Source organism: Zonotrichia leucophrys, chromosome 14 (genome assembly GCF_028769735.1).
Source record: "Zonotrichia leucophrys gambelii isolate GWCS_2022_RI chromosome 14, RI_Zleu_2.0, whole genome shotgun sequence".
Classification (NCBI taxonomy): Eukaryota; Metazoa; Chordata; class Aves; order Passeriformes; family Passerellidae; genus Zonotrichia; species Zonotrichia leucophrys.
Window position 1 is genome coordinate 16046859 of NC_088184.1, and position 20737 is coordinate 16067595.

Here is a 20737-nt window from a genome sequence, read left to right on the forward strand (position 1 = left end):
TGGCATTGGCAGAGATGCAGATGGGGCTCTCTTAGGTGTCCACTAATTAACTCCAATTTTTTCCTATTAGAGCTCACTGGTCACTAATCACTCTCAGTGAGGCCTTGCAAACTGGTCCATGGTGTGTTGCATCCCCACATGGTCACTGTGCACCGTTGTGAGAGATCCCAGCCTGTGCCAGGGGATGAGCCTGGGCAGCCCCAGGCAGGGCTGTGCCACAGCTTCCCCTTGGTCATGTCAGGCCTGTCCTGCCCGAGCCCCTGCCCGTTCCCTCGCCTGCCTGGGGGTGTGGGGGCTCCCCGTGCCCCCCAGCTCTGCCCAGCCCTGTCCTAAGAACAGCCCATGCATTCGGACTGGTGGAAGCCACTTTATTTACATGAAGGGATCACAAGCTGAACAAGGAAACTAGTGCCACTAAAGTACCCGTAACAGCAGGATTCTGTGCTTTATTCACAGGACAAAATATCAGTACAACATTTTCCATAGATTCTTTGTCAAGCAGATACATCTCACTGTCCTCAGGGGTACACATGGCGCGCAATGACAAAGTGCAGCTCTGCCTGGCAGGGACAGTCCCACTGCCACTGTCCAGGAGCACCCATTGCTGTGGGACACAGAGGGCTGTGCTTTGGAGCAGCCTGGGCACAGGCTGCAGACGGGGCCATCCCCGTGGCCCAGGGACCTTGCGGTGCTCAGAGCAAACAGGAGCCCACAGAGGTGGCTGCTGGCTCGCTGGGACAGGCAGTGCTGCCGGGCACCCATCCCTTAGCCTGGTGGCTGCAGCAGGATCTGAGTCTTCCTTGTCTTGGTTCTCCAGAGCACTGCAGACCCCTAAGGGACAGGGGACCCCCTTGCCTGTCTCTGCCCGCAATTCTGGGCAGGATGGGCTGAGGGGTCCTGGCTCCAGCCCCTTGGGCCCTCCTTAGAGAACACTGCAGCTTCCTGTCAGTGCAGCTCTGCTCCTGGACACTCACTCCCACCTGAAGTCCTGCCCGACTGTTTCATAGAATTTGATGTTATAAGGTCTGTAAAAGTCCCGAAGCTGCTCGATCACCTCGGGGTCTATCTGCACGTGAGTCCTGCCCTTGGACTTGCCAAGGCAGCGGGGCAAGCCGCTGCTCTCTGACTTCTTCAGGCACGGAAAGCCTTTTGTCTTGTTGAAGTAGAAGTGCTTGTCAGTGATAACCCGTTTGATGCCCAGGAAATCCTGGACCTTGCCCATCTCGCCCGCCGGGTCCGTGATCAGCCTCTCGCCGCTGACAAAGTGGATCTGGGACAGGGGGAAGTACTGGAGCCAGCTCTGCAGGTGCACGGCGTACATGCCGATGCGGATGGCGTTCCAGGAGGTGTCCACCAGCCCCAGGCTGCGGTTGCGGAAGGTCAGCCCCTCGAAGGTGGGGATGTCTGGCTTCTTGGACAGCGTCTGCGTGTAGTCCGAGATGGCGCGGGTCACCGGGTTGCGCACCACCACGATCAGCTTGGTGTCCCGGGACATGTTGAAGATGCGCCGCGGGGCCTCCTTGGTCACAAAGTAGCTGGGCGTCTTCTCCACCGTGATCTGGCTGTCGAGGGTTCGTGGCATCAGGCTCCTGCGGGCGAAGCAGAGGGGCATGGTAAGGGAGGAGCCGGGACTGGCACCGGGAGGTGGTGGCAGCGCCATGGGGCTGGTGACGTGTCCCCTCCCAGTGGGACCACGCAGGCACAGGACCCTGGCCATGGATGGCTTCCAGGTCCATCCCAGTCCCAGGGGACAGCCTGGCAGAGGACAGGGGCACTGGCAGCCCCACACTCACACCAGTGTGTGTCCAGTGCCAGGATGCAGGAGTGGGATGGCTGTGCCACAACACCACCACCACAAGCAGCCTTGGGGAGCAATGGACAGAACCCTGGGAGCTGTGCTGCTCTGCCAGTGGGAGCTGAGTCCAAATGGGCCAGGCCCAGGAGCTCCAAATGGGCTCCTGGGTACACACATCTGTTTCTGGCACTGGCAGCTGGGCTGCAGGCCAGGCAAGGAGCACCAGCCTGGGGGAAATGCAGCATCCCTGCAGCCCAGCTTAGCACTAATTAAATCATTTGCTTTGACATCTGAACATCCAAATCAAATAAAACCTAATGGGACGGAAAGATTTATAAATTGGTCTTGTACTACTAGAGTAAACTATCAAATCCACTGCAGTCAGATGCATGACACTGGAGGTGCCCTGGCTGAGCAGGCAGGGACAGGTAGGGAATGCCTGGCTGGAGTGCACAGGGAGCTGTGGCAGCCAGGATGAGGCCAGCACCCCAACACCCCATCCCTCTGTGCATCCCTGCCTGCGCCATCCCCCAGAGAGCCCGAGCCACCAGGTTATCTCTGTCACAAACCCAGACAGCGGCCAGGGCCACCAGGGCTCCCCAGGCTGGGCCATGCAGTGACCAGGACCTGGCATCCCCAAAGCACAGCCCATGGCCGGCGGCTTTGGGTGATGAAAGACCTGACTGGGAGCAAGAGCAGCCCAGAGCACCTGGGTGAGCAGAGCACAGAGATGGCAGAGCAGAGCCAGGGCATGGCAGGGAGGGGTGGCACCTGCTGAGGGCACCATCCCACGCACCCCCATGTGCTCTTGACCAGCCTCCTAATTGGAGAGAAAACAAACTAATTAGTCAGCATAAATTAGCAGGGCTGGTTCACTGAGGTACCTGAGCACGGATGGCGCTTAATTGGCCTTTCCCACTGCTCTGCTTCAAACCCCATAAATCCCGATTATGATTCCCATTGGTTAATGACCGTCAGGAAGTGCAGGCACATGGTTCTATCTCCACATCACAAACAAGTTTCATCATAAATCAGCGCAGGACAGCTCTGTAAGTGATTCACTATTACAATATATTGTGGAGGATCATAAAACTGCTGTTTCATTAATGGCTCATCCTCAAGCCTGTTAGATTTTCATTACGTGAGTTATTAGGTCCATGCATTCAAAATACAAAATTACAGGTTCTAATCCATTATGAAAAACACAAAACCTCTGCATAGTAAATTACTGAAATGAGACAAGAGTTGTTTTTTTTTAAATGGACTCCCAGTGTTTGCTGCTCATGAGCAACAGAGACTGCTGAGACAACAAAACACAGCACGGGCAGATAAATAAATCACCAGTGAAGCCATGCAAGGGGGAGAGATGTCATCCAGGCATTCATTTTCCCGCTAACAGCAGGATCCCCAGGGCTGCAGGAGCAGGGAAATGCATGGCAAACTTAATTACACCAGACTTTAAAATAATATTTTTGGACTTGTGCACTCCCAGGGTTATTTGCATACAAATAGCATGTCACACAGCTCTAAGGCCCGGGCTGGCAGGTGCAGGTGTGAAGGTTCTTGGTGCCACAGTGCGTGGCCAGGGCTGAGCCAGGAGCTGCTCCTGTGGCTCTGCTGCTGTCCCCAGCTGGCCTTGGCACTGCCCCTGGCGTGTGCTGAGCCAGCGGTGCCAGCTGGGGACGGGGGTGTGACACTGGCAGGGGGAGGATGGCTGGGCACTCACTCAGCACATTGCTCTGGCTGCAGGGACAGCATTGATTCCTCTTGAGTTAGAGATTGATTGCTTTAGAGCTGCCCAATGCTTAAAGCCCTTTATTGCCACTTGATACGGGCACTGACACTCCCTTCAGCCCAGATTTACAGGTTGCCCATGTTAGTGACATGGGGACAGGTGGGTACAGCCCAGGGGAGCTGCTGTGCCCAGCTGTGCCCCCCCACCCCAGAGGTGCTGGGCAGCAATGCAGAGCCAGGCCTGGCTGTGCCAGCACGGAGGCAGCGGCTCGCCCTGAAGGGGTTAACTCTCACCAGCACCTTCCCGAGCCTGAATTATTAATTTTGTTATAATCTGCCTTTGGGCACCCTGCGGCCCCTACAACACTCCCACATTAAAGAAACATGCACTCCCTCACTGCTGCGCTGCTTTGATGTCGAACATGCGTGAAACACTCTCCCAGGGAGGAATTTGTACCAAATCTCATCAAACAATTGAGATATTGCAGATAAGAGCGGGAGGGCAGTGCCCACTGATGATCCCATCACAGCCCTGCCCCAGCAGCTCTGGGTCAGTCCCTGCTGTGTGCAGAGCTTGGCCTGCACCGCCCTGGCTCCATCTGCTCAGGGGCATGCAAACAAACGGCTTAATCTGGCAGAAGCCCCGAGTGCCAGCTCTGCGGTGAGGGCCCTGCTGCCCCTGTGCCAGCTGATGCCAGCAGCAGGAGGGTGGGCTGTGAGCGGCTCCAGCTGCAGCGTGCTGTGCTGGGAGGGGAGCAGGGAGGCACAGGAGCTGGCACTGCTCCCGGCAGGGCTGAGCTGTGCCATGCCGTGCCATGCTGTGCCGTGCCACGGGTGCACACACGGCTGGCAGCACCCTCAGCTCCTGCCTGGCACCTCTGCTCAGCAGGACCGTGGGTGGCAGTGGGGGATGAAAGCTCCAGCAAAGCCACTTCTGGCAGCCTCGGGAAGTTTGAACAGAACTGGTTAAACCAAGTTACTGGTTAAAAACTGGTTTAGTTTAACAAAACTGGTTAAATGTGTAAGAACCGAGGTGTGATGGAAATAAAAATCTGTGGCTGAGACATATCCCAGGGGCCATGGAGGGCACAGCAATGAGGGCTGAGGGCTGCAGCACCCTGCCAAGGGCTGCGAGGGGCTCAGGGGACAGAGGGGATCCCCAGTAGCACTGCCACCCTGGCACCCACGGGGCTGGGCACTGCCATGGCCAGCAGCACACACCGGGTGCATGCCCAGGGTGGGCACTGCCATGGCCAGCAGGACACACCGGGTGCATGCCCAGCCTGCAGACACAGCCCCATGCCCACAGCCACAAACACCCCCGAGGGCCCCTGGCTGAGCCCCACGGCCCCCTGCCACCACCCCACACTACTGCAGCCAGGATTTAATGATGGAGCAGCTCCCTTTAATAAATGTTTATGTTCAAAGAATTTACACCAGCGCTTGCAGACAGCTAATGAGGGACATTTCCATGCATAAAAGCAGAGCGAACACAGTAATTAACTTTGTTGCTGATTCATTTTTAATCATTTAAATGCTCCAGAGATTTGCAGTGTCCTTTAAGTCAAGAGATTCTTTTCCAGAGGGCACACTGCCACTGCCCTTCACATGCACACACCTATGTGTGACTCTCACCCTCCTCCGTAACTGCTCAGCACTGGTGGAGGGCCTGGCAAAGGCCAATGCCAGCTCTGAGGGCAGTGGAGCTGGCAAAGAGCAGGAGATGAGGGAGGGCTTCCTGCACAGAGCCCAGCTCAGCCCTGCTCATGGACTGCCTGGAACTCACCCCTTCCCATTTCTAAGGCAACTCCTTCCACAGCTGAAACTCCAAAATGGAATACTCGTTTTTGAAACCTCTGCCTGCGCCCCAGCTGCTGCAGCAGTTCCCAATTCCCGTGTCAGAGCCATGGTGTCCTCCCTGTGCCAGCTGAGTGCAGATGGCACACGGACAGTACAACCAAGCACAAACGCCTCCAATGGCTCCTGGGGCTGCCCATCACCCCGAGGCCCTGTGGGCAGCTCTGGCCCTGCTCCCTGTGTGCTCAGCTCTGGGCACACACTGTGGGCACGGCCTGGCCCCACCATGGACACCCAGGGCCTGCTGGCCTTTCCTCACCAGCCTCCCAGGGCAGCCTGGCCCGTGGTGTGCCAGCTCACCAGCTGAGTGTGGTGCCTCCAAAGCAAGGTGAGAAAACTGCAGATTACAAGCAAGGTGAAGGAACGGAGCTGATATTCACGTCTTTAACACCAAAGGCGAGGCACCCACGGGAGCTCACCTCAGCATCTCCCCCAGCTCCCCAGACAGGGAAGCTCTCCTGGGCCGAGTGAGGGTCTGGCAGCACCTGGCACAGCCCGGGCAGGTCAGCAGGAGCTGTGCAGGAGCAGTGCAGGGCAGGGCAGTGCCCAGGGAACGCTGCCCACACAGCCTCATGCAGCACTATGTGCCACGGTTCCAGGCACATTCCCCAGAGCCAGGGCACTCTCTGAAGTCAAGGAAATTTCAAAGCATCCTTGAAGCTGCTGCCTTCCTCTCGTCTCACTAATTAACTTCACCCAAATGCACTGTCAGTAAAGCCCACAGCCATGTCCCGGGCAAAGCCTAATGGGCTCCCATTTGTGCGTGTGCCAGCCCGGCCATTAGCCGGCAGCAATTAGCAGTGGCCGGGAGCAATTAGCGTCTGCCGGCTCCGTGCTCGCCGTGCCACAGCCCCGGGGGCTCGGGGACACAGCCGGGTCCTGCAGGGTGCTCCGGGGCAGCGGCAGTGCCTGGGCACCCAGAGACAGGGCAGGGATGGGGGCAGAGTTACAGGGACCTGTCCCGGCCGTACAGGAGAGCCAGGCTGGGCACAGGTGCCATCCCTGGGATCAGGGCATTCGGGTCTGTGCAGAACCAGAGGGCTCTGCCCTGTGCCAGCACCGCCTCAGGGCTCGGCTGTGGCAGCCGCAGGACGGGTGCCAGCCAGGCTCAGCCTGCTGCTGCTGCAGCCACAGGGAAAAGCCCCTCTCTGTGAAAACAGCCCTGGGGCACCTGACAGGACCACTCAGGAATCCTGATAAAGAAAACTGCACCCTGAGATGCTGCAAATGGAGTCACTACTCAAATTAACGGCAATTTAAATCACACCACCTTCCCCGTGCTCTGGAAAATATTGAAGGTTATTGGCCCACACTACTCACAGCAGGAAAAAGCTCAATATTGAACATTTAGTGCAGGATTGGTAATGAATCGATATTCCCCAGAAGCTGCTGTTTGGTTTCAGTTGTCTTAAAACAGACCTTGCTAAAAATATCTTTCCTGTAGTGTATCTGTAGCTAATGAGGTGGATTAGAGAGTGATGGGAACTGGGAGCAGCACGGGGCTCAGGGCGTGGAGCCGGTGAGTGGCAGCCCTGGGTGGCGGTCCCACAGTGGGGAGCTGGGGCTGGCTGTGGCCAGCCTTCGTCCCCGGGTGTGGCTGTGCCCAGCCCTCACCCCCGGGCCTGGCTCTGCCCAGCTTTACTCCCCTGCCGGGTCTGCCCTCTTGCCCAGCCCTCATCCCGGCCTGGCTCTGCCAGCCTCACCCGGGCCTGGCTCTGCCCAGCCCTCATCCCCGGGCCTGGCTCTGCCCAGCCCTCATCCCCGGGCCTGGCTCTGCCCAGCCCTCATCCCCGGGCCTGGCTCTGCCCAGCCTTCATGCCCGGGCCTGGCTCTGCCCAGCCCTCATCCCCGGGCCTGGCTCTGCCCAGCCCTCGCCCCCCTGCACGGAGAGCTGGGGCTGCTCCGGGCCACGGCAGCAGCTGAGGCAGGAGGCACCATGAGAGCAGCTGTGAACAAGCATGACATTTGGAGAGGCAAGGGCAGCAGATGAGGAGGTGTCCCCTCCCGCTAGCTCTGCCATCTCTGCGTCAGACAAATGCCAGGGCAGGGGAAAATGTGAGAAAATGATAACCAACGTTTCTGGAGCATCAGAGGGGCTCATTTCTCACGCTACGTGCAACTGCACCAGAGACCAGCTTGGTCTCTCCACTTGGGTCCCCACTGGGGCACAAGACACGGCTGACTCGGCATCAGCAGCCAGGGCTCCTGCAGGCAAAGTCTCTGCTCACACCAGGGAATGCCTTTACCTTTGCCTTGCCAAGGGGTCAGTGCCCCGGGCAGGCTGCAGTCACCACCCTCCAGCAGCCTGGCAGCGCCTGCTCTCCCCAGCCAGAGGCTGAACACAGCCCCAGCCAGGCCAGGGGCAGCCCCCCACTCTGGGGTCCGGGCAGGAGCCCCCCACAATCCCTCAGAGCCCCCACATCCACTGCCCAGCTTCTGCTCTGCCCTTGTGGGCCATGGCCACGGGCAGGACTCTGCTCCCTGCTCCCAGGCTCTTGGCAGAGCCACAGCAGCTTATCCCACTGTGGGTTAGACCTGCTCCACATTAATTGCTCCAGTTGCAAGGAGGAAAATCAATTCCACATTTTATACTTTAGCAGCCTCTGTGCTTAAGTTTTGGCACATTTGTCAGTTTAAAAAAAAATAAGGTAATAAAACCAAGGAAGTGTCATTTAATTGTTTTAGCTGAACTAATTTGCAGGCCCCGCTGCTCTGGCGTGATCTCTCTATTGATCCAGACAGAGCTGGGCCCTGGGGCAGGGCGCTGCTCACCTGGCCATGCTCCCACTGCTGCTCCCACTCACCCCAAAACCACCCTGCATCCCTCCTGGCCATGGACAGGTCCCTTCTCATGGAGCATCCCAGATGGAACAACGGCTCAGGGTGGGAGGTGTCTGCCCAGCTGCACACTGCTGCAGCCCCTCAGTGCCAGCCTGAGGGGAGAGGGCACAGCTCCTGCTCAGCACCATCCCAGGCAGGGTCTGTCCCCTCATTCAGGGCAGGCTCCGTGTCCCAAACCTCATAAGGGAGGAGTGTCACAGGTCAGTCCTGCACTGCCCATGAGGCTCCCAGCCCCACATTTCCCACACTGACAGCACACGGGAAGCACAGCCCACATCAGTCACAGACACAGGGTTGCAGGGAAGGATCCCAGCTCAGGATTTGGGGAGCTGTTTCCCAGCTAGGTGATGAGCCCATGGAGCTCCCCTCGGAGCCAGGGCTCAGCTAGGACCCATCTTCTGCTCCATCACCTATCCTGCCACTTTGGATGTCTCCAGAGAAAGCACTGTCCTCACATGCCTGTGCTGCAGGGCTGCTCACAGCTGCAGGCTTTTGGGGGGTGCAGGAGGGGTGACAGTGCCTGATGTTGGGGAGGACGTTGGAATGACACAGACCTGCCAAGAGAGGCAAGAGCAGATCAAGGGTATTGCTGTAGCTACTCTCTGAAGAGCAGGAGGAATGGGGCATGATGCAGGACACCCTCAAGAGAAGGAAAAAGCTTCAATAAGCTTCACCTGTGCCCGTCCTGGCTCTCCTGACACCTGCCAGCAGTACGGGCACCAAAGGATCTCAGCACAGGGCAGCAGCGCTGCAGGTCTCCATGCATGCCTGCACGAGCCCCAGCCACCAGGAGCCGAGCAGAGCTGGGAGTGAGCACCATGCCACACTGACTTCCCACCTGCCTGCACTGGCACCGACCTGCTGTGGAACTGGGCACATCTCTCCCAGGAAAGCGCCGTCGGGATGGAGGCAGGAGAGCTTGGTGTGCCCCACAGGCTGCCTCCTCTGCCACCACGGTGCTCCGACACACAGACAGACAGAGCCCTTTCCCCTCCTCTGAGCTACAGGCAGCCGGGGCCCGGCCAAGCCCCGCTCGGCCTCCCGAGGCTGATGCCCAGCAGAAGCGCCGTGGCCCTGCCCAAAGGCACCCAGCCCTGTCCAAGAGCACAGCGAGCACTGCCAGAACACTGGGGGAACCTCGGGGAGCAGGGGCTGAGCGCCGGCAGCACCGCTGAGCCCACGGGCGCTGTGACCTGCTTACAGCGGCACGCACTGCCTCTCCGGAGCGCCCACCGCACCTCACAGAAGCCCTTACGGAAATTAAATCCCACCATCTCCTGCTGGACTCGCTGACCTCTGCAAATGATTAGAGATTCCATATAGCTCCACAGTCACTCGAGTTCAGAGAGAGGAGATGGCAGAGGACAAGGACTGTCCCTCTCAGGAGCCAGCGATCAAAGCCGGCAGCAGAAGCGTGCGGGGCGCACCGAGCAGGGCTGCGGGAGGACAGGGCGTCCCGTGCAGGCACTCACGCGTTTTGGAGAACCGTTCACCCAGGCAAATGTTTCCTCAGACGGGATGGAAGGGATGCCCTGGCATCGTCCCGGCTCCGGGGCGCCTACCGGCAGGGCCAGGGCTCGGGGGGCTGCAGCCGAGAGCACCGGCGAACGGACAGGACCGAGCCGCGACCCACTCGGCTACAGCAAGAAGAGACTAAGGAAAACTCCCGGAGTGCGGCCGGGAGACAGCCCCCGCCGCCTGCCGGGAGCGCTCCGGCCCCGCCGGCTCCACCGAGTGACCGAGGAACGCGGACCGAGTCCGCACCGAGAGCGAGAGCGCCGGGAGAGGAGCGGGGACGGGCAGCGGGCGGCGGTGCCCGCGGTGCGGGGGGACGGGGACGCTCCGGGACGCGGGACGGCCAAGGGGTGCGCGGGGCGGGCGGGGGCCGGTGCCGCAGCCCCCCGCCCTCACCTGTACCACTCCAGCCCGCGGTGGTAGTTCCTGTCGAAGAAGTGGGGCTCGGTGCCCAGGGCGCGCACCTCGGGGTGCACCCGGATGAACTCCAGCACGGCGCGGGTGCCGCCCTTCTTGACGCCCACCACGATGGCCCGCGGCAGGCGCTTGGTGCCGGGCCGAGCGGGCCCCGGGGCGCTGCCGGCCGGCGGGGCGGGGGCCGCCCGCCCGCACGGCCGCGACTGCTGCAGAAGTTTCTTGGCGGCGGCGGCGCGGGCGGGCGGGCAGCGGGCGCGGGGCGCGGCGGGGCTGCCGCAGCAGCACAGGAGGCTGTAGCACAGGTACGAGCAGGACAGCGACAGCGTGAAGAGGACGAGGACCCTCCCTGCCAGCCGCCGGGACGGAGCCGGAGCCACGGCCGGGGCCCGCCCGCTCGGCGCCCTACGCGCCATGGCTCCATGGGGCCGCGCCGCCGGGCACGGCGGGCCCCGGCCCGGCGCCCCGGCCCCGGCGCGGCCGCTCCGGCATCGCCCGCGGCTACGCGGCGGCGCGGCCGGGCCGCCCGAGGGGGCCGCGCCCGCCCCGGCCCCCCTGCGCCCGCCGCCCCGCCGCGGCCATCCCCGCCATCGGGCGGCGGCGGCTCCGCGCTGCCTCCGCGGGAAATGCCGGGGCAGCGGCGGCTGCGTCGCTATTTAAGGGGCCGCCTGACGTCAGCGCCTCCCGGAGCCCCCGCGGCCGCTCGGCGGCCGGTGCCTCCCCAGGGCCGGGCCGGGCCGGGCCGTGCCGGGGGTGCCCTTCCTCCCGGCACCGGGCTGCCCGCGAGTGCCGCCCTGCCCGGCCCCGGTGCCATGCGCTCGTCCCGTCCCCGGTCGCGCTGTCCCGCCCGGCCCTGCCCCGCTCTGCCCCCACATCCAGCCCTGAGCCGCTCGAAGCAGCGCTGTGGAGCCGGGGGCAGCCGCCTCCGTCCCCGCAGCCGCGCACCCTCGGCCCGGGAGCGGGGAGCGGCGGAGCGGGGTGAGCAGCGGAGCGGGGCGAGCAGCGCTCGCCGGGAGCGGCAGCCGGGGCTCGGGGCTGCCAGGGTCACGGCCGGTGCCCGGTGCCCGGTGCCCCAGCCCGGTGCCGGAGCCGCGCTGCCCGAACCATCCGCCCCCGAGCGGGGCCGCCCCACGGCAGCATCGCTTCTGTCCTCGGGAGGGCAGGAGGAGCAGCCATCGGCCGCCGCCGTGCCGCCGGTAAGTAGGAGGGAAAGCTTTAAAGAGTGACGCATGAATTAAATTTCACTGCCGGGCTGGGGCTGCTCAGCCCCGCCTGTCCCGGCTCTGATGTCCCACATGCAGGCTGAGCCGGGAAGCCCACCGGCTGTGGCACAGTCTGAATGCGGACTGCTCCATCCCCATCCCCGGCTCCTCTGTTCTTTCCTTTCCCCTTGCACCCCGACATCCCACGCTTCCGCTTGGCTGCTCCCGCTGAGCCACAGGGCTGCGTGCGGCACCGCTCAGACATTAGCAGCCATCGCTCCTGCTCGCTCAGCACTAGAAGCTTGATCGGCTGCAGAAAAGTACTTGTCTCGTTCCTTGGGAAGAATGATGACAGGGAGAGACAGGCAAGAAGTGCCAGCCCGACACAAACGAGGACGCCGCAGGCTCCCGGCTGCCAGTCCAGGGCGGGGACCAGGTTCCCTCCTGTGCAACACTCAGAACTCGGTGCAGACCTGAGAAACAATGGAAAAAAATGAAAAGCAGAGCTGCCTGCAGGCTCTCACCTGGCTGGAGCATGGCATTGCTCCTCCCTGGGAGCAGGAATGGAGTTTCCAGGAAGACACATCCTGTTGCCTCAGGAGAGCTCTGGATCTAGAGGATGGGCTGAATCCTTGTGGAGACAAACCTCATCATCCTCAGTGACCCACGGGTTTTTCTTTTTGGGACATTGGGTACAGTGCACTGGTCTGTGTGGCAGCAGGTTGTGGCAGGCAGGGCTGAGCCCCAGCCCCTCTGTGTGGCTCAAAGCAGGGGATGGAGCCATGGGCACAGCACCAGCCCAGAGGACAGCCCTGGGCCATCCCTGACAGGTGTGAGTGCGCCCTGGGCCATCCCTGGCCGGTGTGAACGCACCCTGGGCTGGTTCTGCCCCTCACACGCTGCACCAGAGCCAGCACAGGGCCGGCAGGGCCCTGGCACTGACAGAGCCCACAGGACTTCAGCCTCCTCTCCGAGGGCCACTGCCCTGCCCGGGCAGCGACAGCAGGGCCGGAGGTACCTGAGGGGCCAGGCATTGGCAGGTTCTGCTTTCTACGGTGGAAAGTATCTGTCACTTAGTTCCTCTCCATGACAAACTGCCAAATCTGTGGAAAAGTTGCTTTTTCCGTTTTAGATCACCACCTCCATGTGGTGATCCAGCCTCGGCAGCAGACACATTGCCTAAGCATGAACATTAGAGGCGTCTGGATAAATAAAGCTGCTGCGGATGCCTCAACACCTCCAGGTTTCTCCGCTTGCAAGGGAGGAATGTTTTGTAAAACCGACAATTTCGCTTCCAGTCTTTGTATCTGTGCAGGGCACGTCTTTTCCATTACATGTTTGCTGTTTACGCCCCACTCCACATAAACAACAGCTTTCTGGTGCCATCAGCACGCTGCCGGCCCTGCTGCCTGTGCTAACAGAGCCCTGGGAGCCAGCCCCCAGTGGGATCCCCAGTGTGGGGTGCCAGGCTCTGGCATTGCAGGAGGAAGGAGCCCACGGGATCACTGCAGAAGGTACCCTCTCCCCAACCAGTGCCTTGCAGCATGGGGGCTGGAGAAGAACTCCAGGAAACATCCTGCCCCTTCTGCCCCCTCACCTGGTCCTTTGTGGAGCTGGTGCTGCATCCTGCTCCCAGCCTGATGCCATCCTCTCCTTCATCTTCTCTTCCCCACCTCCCTTAGCCACTTTTCAGGGTCCCACCAGTGCTCCCTCTCCTCCCCATCCCTCTTGGGTCCCTGGCTCTGTTCCCAAGCAGATCTTTCTCATCTTGCCTCCTTCATCACTCCCAAACTCTCCAGTCTCTGTCTGTACATTTACCAAAGCAGGAACCCCACTGCCTTGTCTGACATTGACCCTGAAGGACCCCACATCCTGTCCCTCCCAGGCCACCTGCAGCTCCTCAGTGCTCCTTTGCCCAGGGCAGTTTCTCCAGTATGGCCCTGCAGCCTCTCCTGCTCCTCCCTGCTCAGAGCAGCCCTTGGCTCAGGCACCGTGGGGCTGTGGCCGAACAGCGCTCATGACAGACCCCACAGAAGGGATTTGGGGCCTGTCTTCAGGCCTCAGGCCAGCCCCTTTGCCCTGTTTCCCCTCTGAGAGACTGATCTCACCACAGCATGAGCTGACAGCAGCAGGAACCACTGCTGGGGGCTCACAGCTCTGTGTTTTCCTGGGAGGACCTGGCCCAGGGCTCACCCCAAGCACAGACAGCTGCCAGGCAGGCAGAGAGAAAAGCTCCCTACAAGTGTAGGGACCAGGAGATTATTACAGAAATACACAAAGTTTGTGCCAGGAGCACATGAAACCTAAAAGAATAGGGAAGCAGTAAAGTGCACACTAGAAAGAACAAATGAAATTAAAAGTGGTGTCCTGCCCATTATGTCTCCATGTTGAAGGCAGAACAGAACAAGTTTAGAATTTATTTGCAGAGCCAAAGAAAGTGCTCCGTGCCAAAGTGTCACTGTTAGTCCGGTTTTCTGTATCTAATATTGATGTCATTAAGAACATTTTGGTTCTGGGCTGACAAACTGTCCCCTACTCTTGTGTTGGGAATCAGGCTGAGCTCTGCATGTGCAGGGACAGGGGGATCCTCAGTGCTGCAGGGCAGCCAGAGCTGAGTTGCTGCAGCCTCACGGCCCTGATGAGCTCCTGAAACAGACACCAGGCCTGCTGCTCAAGTGCCTCCCTGTTCTCCTTGTCCTGGCAGGAAACTTGGAGCTGCTAAAAGGACACTTGGGCGTTTTGGAGTTGGGCAGTGGGGCAGAGGGATGCAGTTGAGCCAGATCCTGTGAGGGACCAGGAGGGTGCAAGGATGGGGATCAGAGCTGATGGTGCTCAGAGGCTTGCTACACATCCCCAGGATGCTGTGGGGGGCACAGGCCAGCAGGACTCAGCCATTCGCAAGCACCACAAGCACTGGGACTGCATCCTCACTCCCAAAGTCTCCAGGATCACTGCAGCACCCTCAGCTCTCACCGGTGACTCACTGTCACCACTCACACCGTTCCAGTGGTGCCCTGTCCCCGGTGCAGCCTCGCACCGTCCTGGCCTGGCGGGAGCCGCCGGCTGGGTGCTGCAGAGGCTGGGAGCGGTGCTCAGCCCCATCAGCTCATGGCACTTGAGCTGCCCTGGCCCCTGGGCTGCTCCCGGGGCTGCTCCTGCCTGGCACAGCCCCTCGGCTCCTTCACACCCCTCCCGAGGCTGGCACATCTCCCAGCTCTGCACTCCGGGGTCTCCTAAGGCCAGTGGACTCTCCAAGTGCCCGTCAGACAGCAGGATGGAAGTGCAGGCCGTGGAGCTGCCTTCAATTGGGTCTGAACTCCTGTTAAGCCTCATTAATCAGTTGTAAATGCACTGTATTCTCAATAAGGTCAGAAACAATAAATTTAATTTTGACTCTGACTCAAGCTACTTTGGTCCTAATTCTGAGCCTCCTGCCCAGCCGGAGCAGCCAGCCCTGGCTGTGTTGCACAAACTCATTTGATTCTGAAATGCATTTTTAAGCAGGATGGAGTGGTGCTTAAAAGCTAAATGGCTTCCCCCGGCTGTAATCACTGCTAAGAGTCCTGGAATGAAAGGGATAAAGTCTGGGGGCGGGGGGGAGGGTTTAATCTCACTGAGTAGATTACAGAGATTACTGCAATTTAATCCTTACATATCTGTCACTGACGCTGCAAAGACCGTAACCGAGGTGGGCACGGGTGTGCGCCCCTCCCAGCCCCTGCCCCTCTCTGCTGCCCACCGCGGCCGCTGCTGCTCCCGCTGGGATGGGCTCCAGCAGGCCCTGCCCCGGGGCTGCCTGCCGAGGATGAGGATGCCAGCTGGGCTGGCCCCGTCCCAGCCGTGAGCACCTGGGCAGGGGAGGCAGCAGGGAAGGCAGCGGCTGTGGGACCGCGGGCTGAGCCCACGGCACTGGGCCCCTGCTGGCTGCGCCGGGCTGGGAATGCACCAGAACCCAAGAGAAGGAAGGAAGGGCTCCGGGCGGAGGCAGTGCAGGCAGGCGAGGGTGACCCACAGGTTCCCTTGTCCTGCTGCCCAGGGCGGCTGGATCCCGCTCTCCCCATGAGCATCCCTCCTGCCCCAAGGAGCCAGAGCCGCCTCCCTGGTGCCGGAGGGCTCAGGCGGCCGTCCCGGGTCTGTCGGCGGCAGGCACGGTGTGAACAGCGCAGAAATGATGCAGTTGCAGGGTTCATCTGTGTGCTGCGGCGGGCGGGGACCCTGTAACCATCTCTGCTCTCCTACACACCAGCACGGAGCTCTCCCGGCTCTCCGCAGCGCCTGCTTAGGGTAAATCTCATTATCATTCCTCGGGGATCACAGGGGCAGGAGCTAGCTCTCCAATAACTAGAAATATCTCTCTGGCTCACAGACCCTCACAATTATATTTAACTGCAAATGAGGAATCTGTACTCAAACACAAGCTGGTAAATTTTTTTTTGAAGCTTGTTTTCAGTGTCACCGCATGTTCAGCCCAGCTCTTCCACAGCTCTGTAACCCCGTCCTTGCCTTATGTAAACTCAAAGGCAGAAAATCAGAACTGAGCTGCCCCGTTCCCACTGAAGGGACAGGACTGGGTCACTCACTCTTGTTCCCAACGCTGCTGCCTCCTCTGGCACCATGGCTAGGTGGAGGAAGGCCTGCCCTCCTCTTCCTCACTTCCCTGAGGGTCCCCCTCCACATGTCAGGAGGTGTCACTGCCCACGTTGAAAGCTTTGGGCTGGCTAAAAAGCCACAAAGGACCCGCAGAGCAGGACGTGCTGGCAGAGGTCTGGGGCTGCAGGAAGGCTGTGGAGGCAGCAGCGCCTCTCCCAGGAGGGGTCCCTGCAAAACCAACATCAACCCACCTCTGCCTGGGGACTGCTGGGCATCTGGGACTGGTTCCCTTCTCTTGTTCCCCCTGGGTGACCAGCCTATGGCTCTGGTGCTGGGGCAGCTGGGCACAGCACAGGGGACCCACCTGACCTCCACAGAGCCAGCACACGCAGAAAGTCCAGGCAATGCCACCCCCTGCACTGACAGCCCTGCACTGCTGGAGGCTTTTAGAGCCTCCCCAAGAGCCAACTGAGGTGTTCTGAGTGACCTCACCTGGGGCTCGGGGGCCCAAAGGGCACCTGCACCTTCACGGGCTCGCTGTGGGGATGCTGGGCAGGGCCATGGCTGCGGGCTCGGGGGGCAGCCCGGGAGGGACAGGTACAGGGCTGTACTGGGGAGGGACAGGTACAGGGCTGTACCGGGGAGGGACAGGTACAGGGCTGTACCAGGGAAGGACAGGTACAGGGCTGTACCAGGGAAGGACAGGTACAGGGCTGTACTGGGCAGGGACAGGTACAGGGCTGTACCAGGGAGGGACAGGTACAGGGCCGTACCAGGGAGGGACAGGTACAGGGCTGTACCAGGGAAGGACAGGTACAGGGCTGTACCGGGGAGGGACAGGTACAGGGCTGTACCAGGGAGGGACAGGTACACGGCTGTACCAGGGAGGGTCAGGTACACGGCTGTACCAGACACGAGAGGTTGTGGCAGGCAGAACAGCAGAAGCTTTGGTGACAGCTTTGGACTAAAATTAACTCGTTTGACAGCAGTTTCTGGTGCATTTCCATGGGCTCCGGAGCTGTGAGTGCGTGCAGGGCACAGGTGGGAGTGAAGCAGTGACGTGCTCCCGTCTCGGTGCCCGTGCCAGGGCCCCGCGGTGCAGCTGCCGGGCAGGAACCGTGGAGCAGAGCCGCGGGTCGCTGCCAGCCCGGCCGGGCAGAGGGGCTGCGATCAGCCGGGCCCGTCCCGACCCGTGTGCTGGTGTCCCAGCAGCAATGCTGGCCCTGGGCCTGCCCTCTGCTCCCGGCAGCCCGCCGGCTTTGTCGCTGCTCTGCACCTGTGGAAACAGCCCCAAACAGCCACTGCCGGCAGCGCTCTCTCTTTGCCGGGGTGGCAGACGTGGCGGGCAGCAGAGGGGCGGCGGGAGGAGAGCCCTGCTGGGAGAGGGGGCTCAGCTCGGGGTGTTCAGCGCTGTCCCGCTCCCAGGGCCCTCAGCTCCCTGCAGCTCCCCTCCCGGATCACAGCCCATGGGCTCTGTGGATAGAGGCTCTTTGCAGGCTCTGGCTGTGCCCGTGCCAGGTGATAACGCAGCCCCAGCAGGGTCCTGGGGGCGGGCTGCCCTGCCCCTCCCCGTGCCAGGTGCCTGTGCTGGCACAGCGGGCACTGACTGCCCCGGCTGCTGGGAGCTCTCCTCCCGAGGCTGCCCGACTCGGCTCGGCTCGGCTCGGCTCGGCTCGGCCCGGCCCGGCCCGGCGGTGCCGCTCGGCAGGCGCGGGCGGAGCCGCGGGTAGCGCTCCCTGCCGAAGGCGCGTCCCCCATGAGCGCGCATCCTTCAGATCAGAAGTTCTCTCCAGCAGGAGCACTTTGAACACCCCGCCTGCTATTTTTAATGGGATTGAAAAGAGAACAAAACCATTTAAGAACTTGAGGAATCAAAGCAAGTGTCCCCACGTCACGCCCAGTGCTTGCAGCTATATCCTGATTAATGACAAGAAAGAGTGGGGAAACAATATTTAATCACACCCTGTTTATACTAGAGCCAAAAATCAAAGCACTGCATTCCTCTTTCATGAGAAAAACGAGGTGGGCATTTCCCCTCTGGTGATTAAGTTTCCTACTACAAGCACATCAATTTCCTTGATTTGGCATGGGGTCCTCGATCATGCCACAAATGAGGGCTTCCTTAGCAGCAAAATATTGCAGACCCCCAGCCGGATCCATACACAAGCCACCGATGTCCATCTATCATTTGTCTGGATTATCTCCATACGCATCTCCTCGGGGAGATGGAGATGAGGCAGCTGCAGCCAAACCACGGCTGGCGATTGGCACAGCTGCAGCAGCCGCTGGCCCCGTGTCCTCTGGGCACACAGCCTGCATGGGCACGGGCACTGCTGCCCGTGTGATGTGCTGAGGAAGGGCGCAGCAGGGCAGGAACACCTTGGTGGGCTGGATGCAGTGGGCTGCAGGCAGGACCCTGCAGCACCAGACCTTTGCAGCGCCGGTGGCAATGCTGCAGTTCTGTCGCTGGCCAGACCCGCAGCAGCACCCAGCTCCTGTGTCACTGTGGCCACACGGACGCTGTGCTGAGGAGGGAGCAGAGCGGGGCCCAGCTCTGCAGTGGGCAGGGGGTGATGCCGACAGAGATGCTGTTGGGGCTGTAGGGACCCCAGCCCTGCTGCCAGCCCAGAAAAGTGGGTCAGGGAGCACATCACCTCTGCAACACCACTCCCTCCGTCCCCTGACTCCCCCGCCTACATTGATTTGCTCGGGATTCCTTGATTAATTAATGTCAGAGAAATGCAAGGTCTGTTAATTACCTCTGATTAATTAGGGTGAACTTTTAATTGTATCCCTAAGCTGAGATACGCTGTTCAATAGGCTCCGTAATTAGTGACCCAGCAATCTCTGTAAAACCAATTAGCCCAGTGTAACAAGTGTAAGGAGCTGGGGGCTGCCCAGCGGGAAGGGGTGCTCCAGCAGCCTTGCACAGGGCCCTGCCTGTCAGTGCCATCTGTGCAGAGCTGTGCACATATTGAGATTTGTGTCCCACATCCACGGGAGATGATGGCTGGTCATGGTGGGCTGGCCCTTAAGTGCAGTGGTGGCAGGGGCTGAAGTGACCTGCACTGACTGGGATGCTCCATGCTCTCCCCAAGGACTTCAGGGCGTTCCAGGTCCCTGGGAAGCTCCTCTGTAGGCTGTGAGGTACCTGGTTAAAAACAACCCAGCCTCCATCCAGAGGTCAGCCCATTACCTGGCTCACTCTTCTTCATGATGTCCTTCAGTCTTTCCATCCTTCTGGCCTTCCTTCTCTTCTTCCATCCCTGTGCCTGGCCCACGCTCACTTGAGCAAAAGGCTCTGGCAGGCAGAAGAAAACTTTCTTTCCATTGACAAATTTAATCATCTAGTGCAGTTTAATATCCAGGTCAGGAAGCAGATGGCGAGTAGCCCGGCTGTCCTGGCAAGCGGGGACAGGAGCGGCTGTTTCCCAGCTCCTGCTTGGCTGTGCCAGCTCCATTAACTGTGCCAGCAGCACCAGCCCTCGCCCACGCCCACGCCTGCTCTGCCCTCCAGCAGCACCCAGCAGGCTGGGCCACGAGGCCACACCACAGAGATGGGCACTGACAGCACAGACAGGCTGGGGCACAGAGATGGGCACTGACGGCACAGACAGGCTGGGGCACGTGCTGCCCCAGGAGCAAAACCTTCAGGTAAATGGGGGCAGTGCCCGCTCATCCCAGGGCTGGGGAGTCCAGCCACAGAGAGCCCCTGACCTGAACTCCCCCTGGGCTGGGGGCCACATCTCAGTATGGATGAGCAGGAGCTGGAGTTGGGGCTGCACAGTTCCCCAAGCCCAGCTCTGCCAGCCTTGCTTGCAGTGGCATGGCCATGTGGCACACAGCCCCAGCAGGGACCAGGTTGTGGCCTCTGGCTCCACATATTTGTCCCACTGGTGAACGGTCCCCCTGTGCCAGCCTGGCGCCACCGGCACTGCCGCTGCCTGGAGACCCCTGTCAGAACCACCCAGGCCCCAGGAAGTCATTAGTAATTAATTTGGTTTCTAATCTTCTAATCCAGCTGCTCCTTGATTCGATAAGCAAAAAATCTGCTTTGGCCACATGGTCGCTGTTGCATGTGCTGTGTCCCCGCAGAGACACCGGCAAGGACAGTGCCACCCTGAGCCCGAGGGCCAGCACGGCCCTTTGCTGTGGCAGAGGGTTCCGGCCCTGCCCAGCTGTGCCACGCCGTGCTCTGCTGTGCTGTCCTGGTCCCAGCCCTGAATGAGGGGGCTGAGGGTCCACATGCCCCACCTTGCTCTTTCTGGACCTGGGGCTGAGACAAAACAATTTACAATTCACACTCCTGTTTGAGGCTGGGAGCCACCTTTCACCTCAGGGGCACAGGAGAGGAGCCTCCCCTGTCCCCGGTGCTGCTGTCCATGGTGTCACTGTCCCACTGCGTGGGCAGGGTCACTGACTGCCCGTGCTGCAGGGGCTGTGCACCATCCCTGTGGGCTCTGTGCTGCAGCTGTGCCCTGGTCCCTGGGCCTGCCCTGAAGCAGCTCAGTGACATGGGGCAGGTGACACAGCTCAGTGACACAGGGCAGGTGACACAGCTCAGTGACACAGGACAGGTGACACAGCACAGGGACACAGGACAGGTGACACAGCTCAGTGACACAGGGCAGGTGTGCCTGGCTGGGCACCCCAGGCCCCAGCGGGCACGGGGCCAGGCAGTGCCCACGGGGCCAGCAGCTGTGAGCTGTGTCCAGAGCAGCCAGCAGCAGGTCCACAGCACACCATGGGATGAGGGAACATCACAGATGAGAGCCCAAATCCTTCATTA

General features: G+C 60.7%; 1 protein-coding gene across 1 annotated transcript; it reads right to left on the minus strand.

Moving 5' to 3' along the window:
- Positions 1 to 420: 420 nt before the first annotated feature.
- Positions 421 to 10607, minus strand: HS3ST2 (heparan sulfate-glucosamine 3-sulfotransferase 2). Its single transcript, XM_064726154.1, has 2 exons — positions 10139 to 10607; positions 421 to 1589 (listed from the first exon to the last, which is right to left on the minus strand). The coding sequence occupies exons 1-2, from the start codon at positions 10570 to 10572 to the stop codon at positions 971 to 973; spliced, it is 1053 nt and encodes a 350-aa protein (XP_064582224.1). The 5' UTR covers positions 10573 to 10607; the 3' UTR covers positions 421 to 970.
- Positions 10608 to 20737: the final 10130 nt, after the last annotated feature.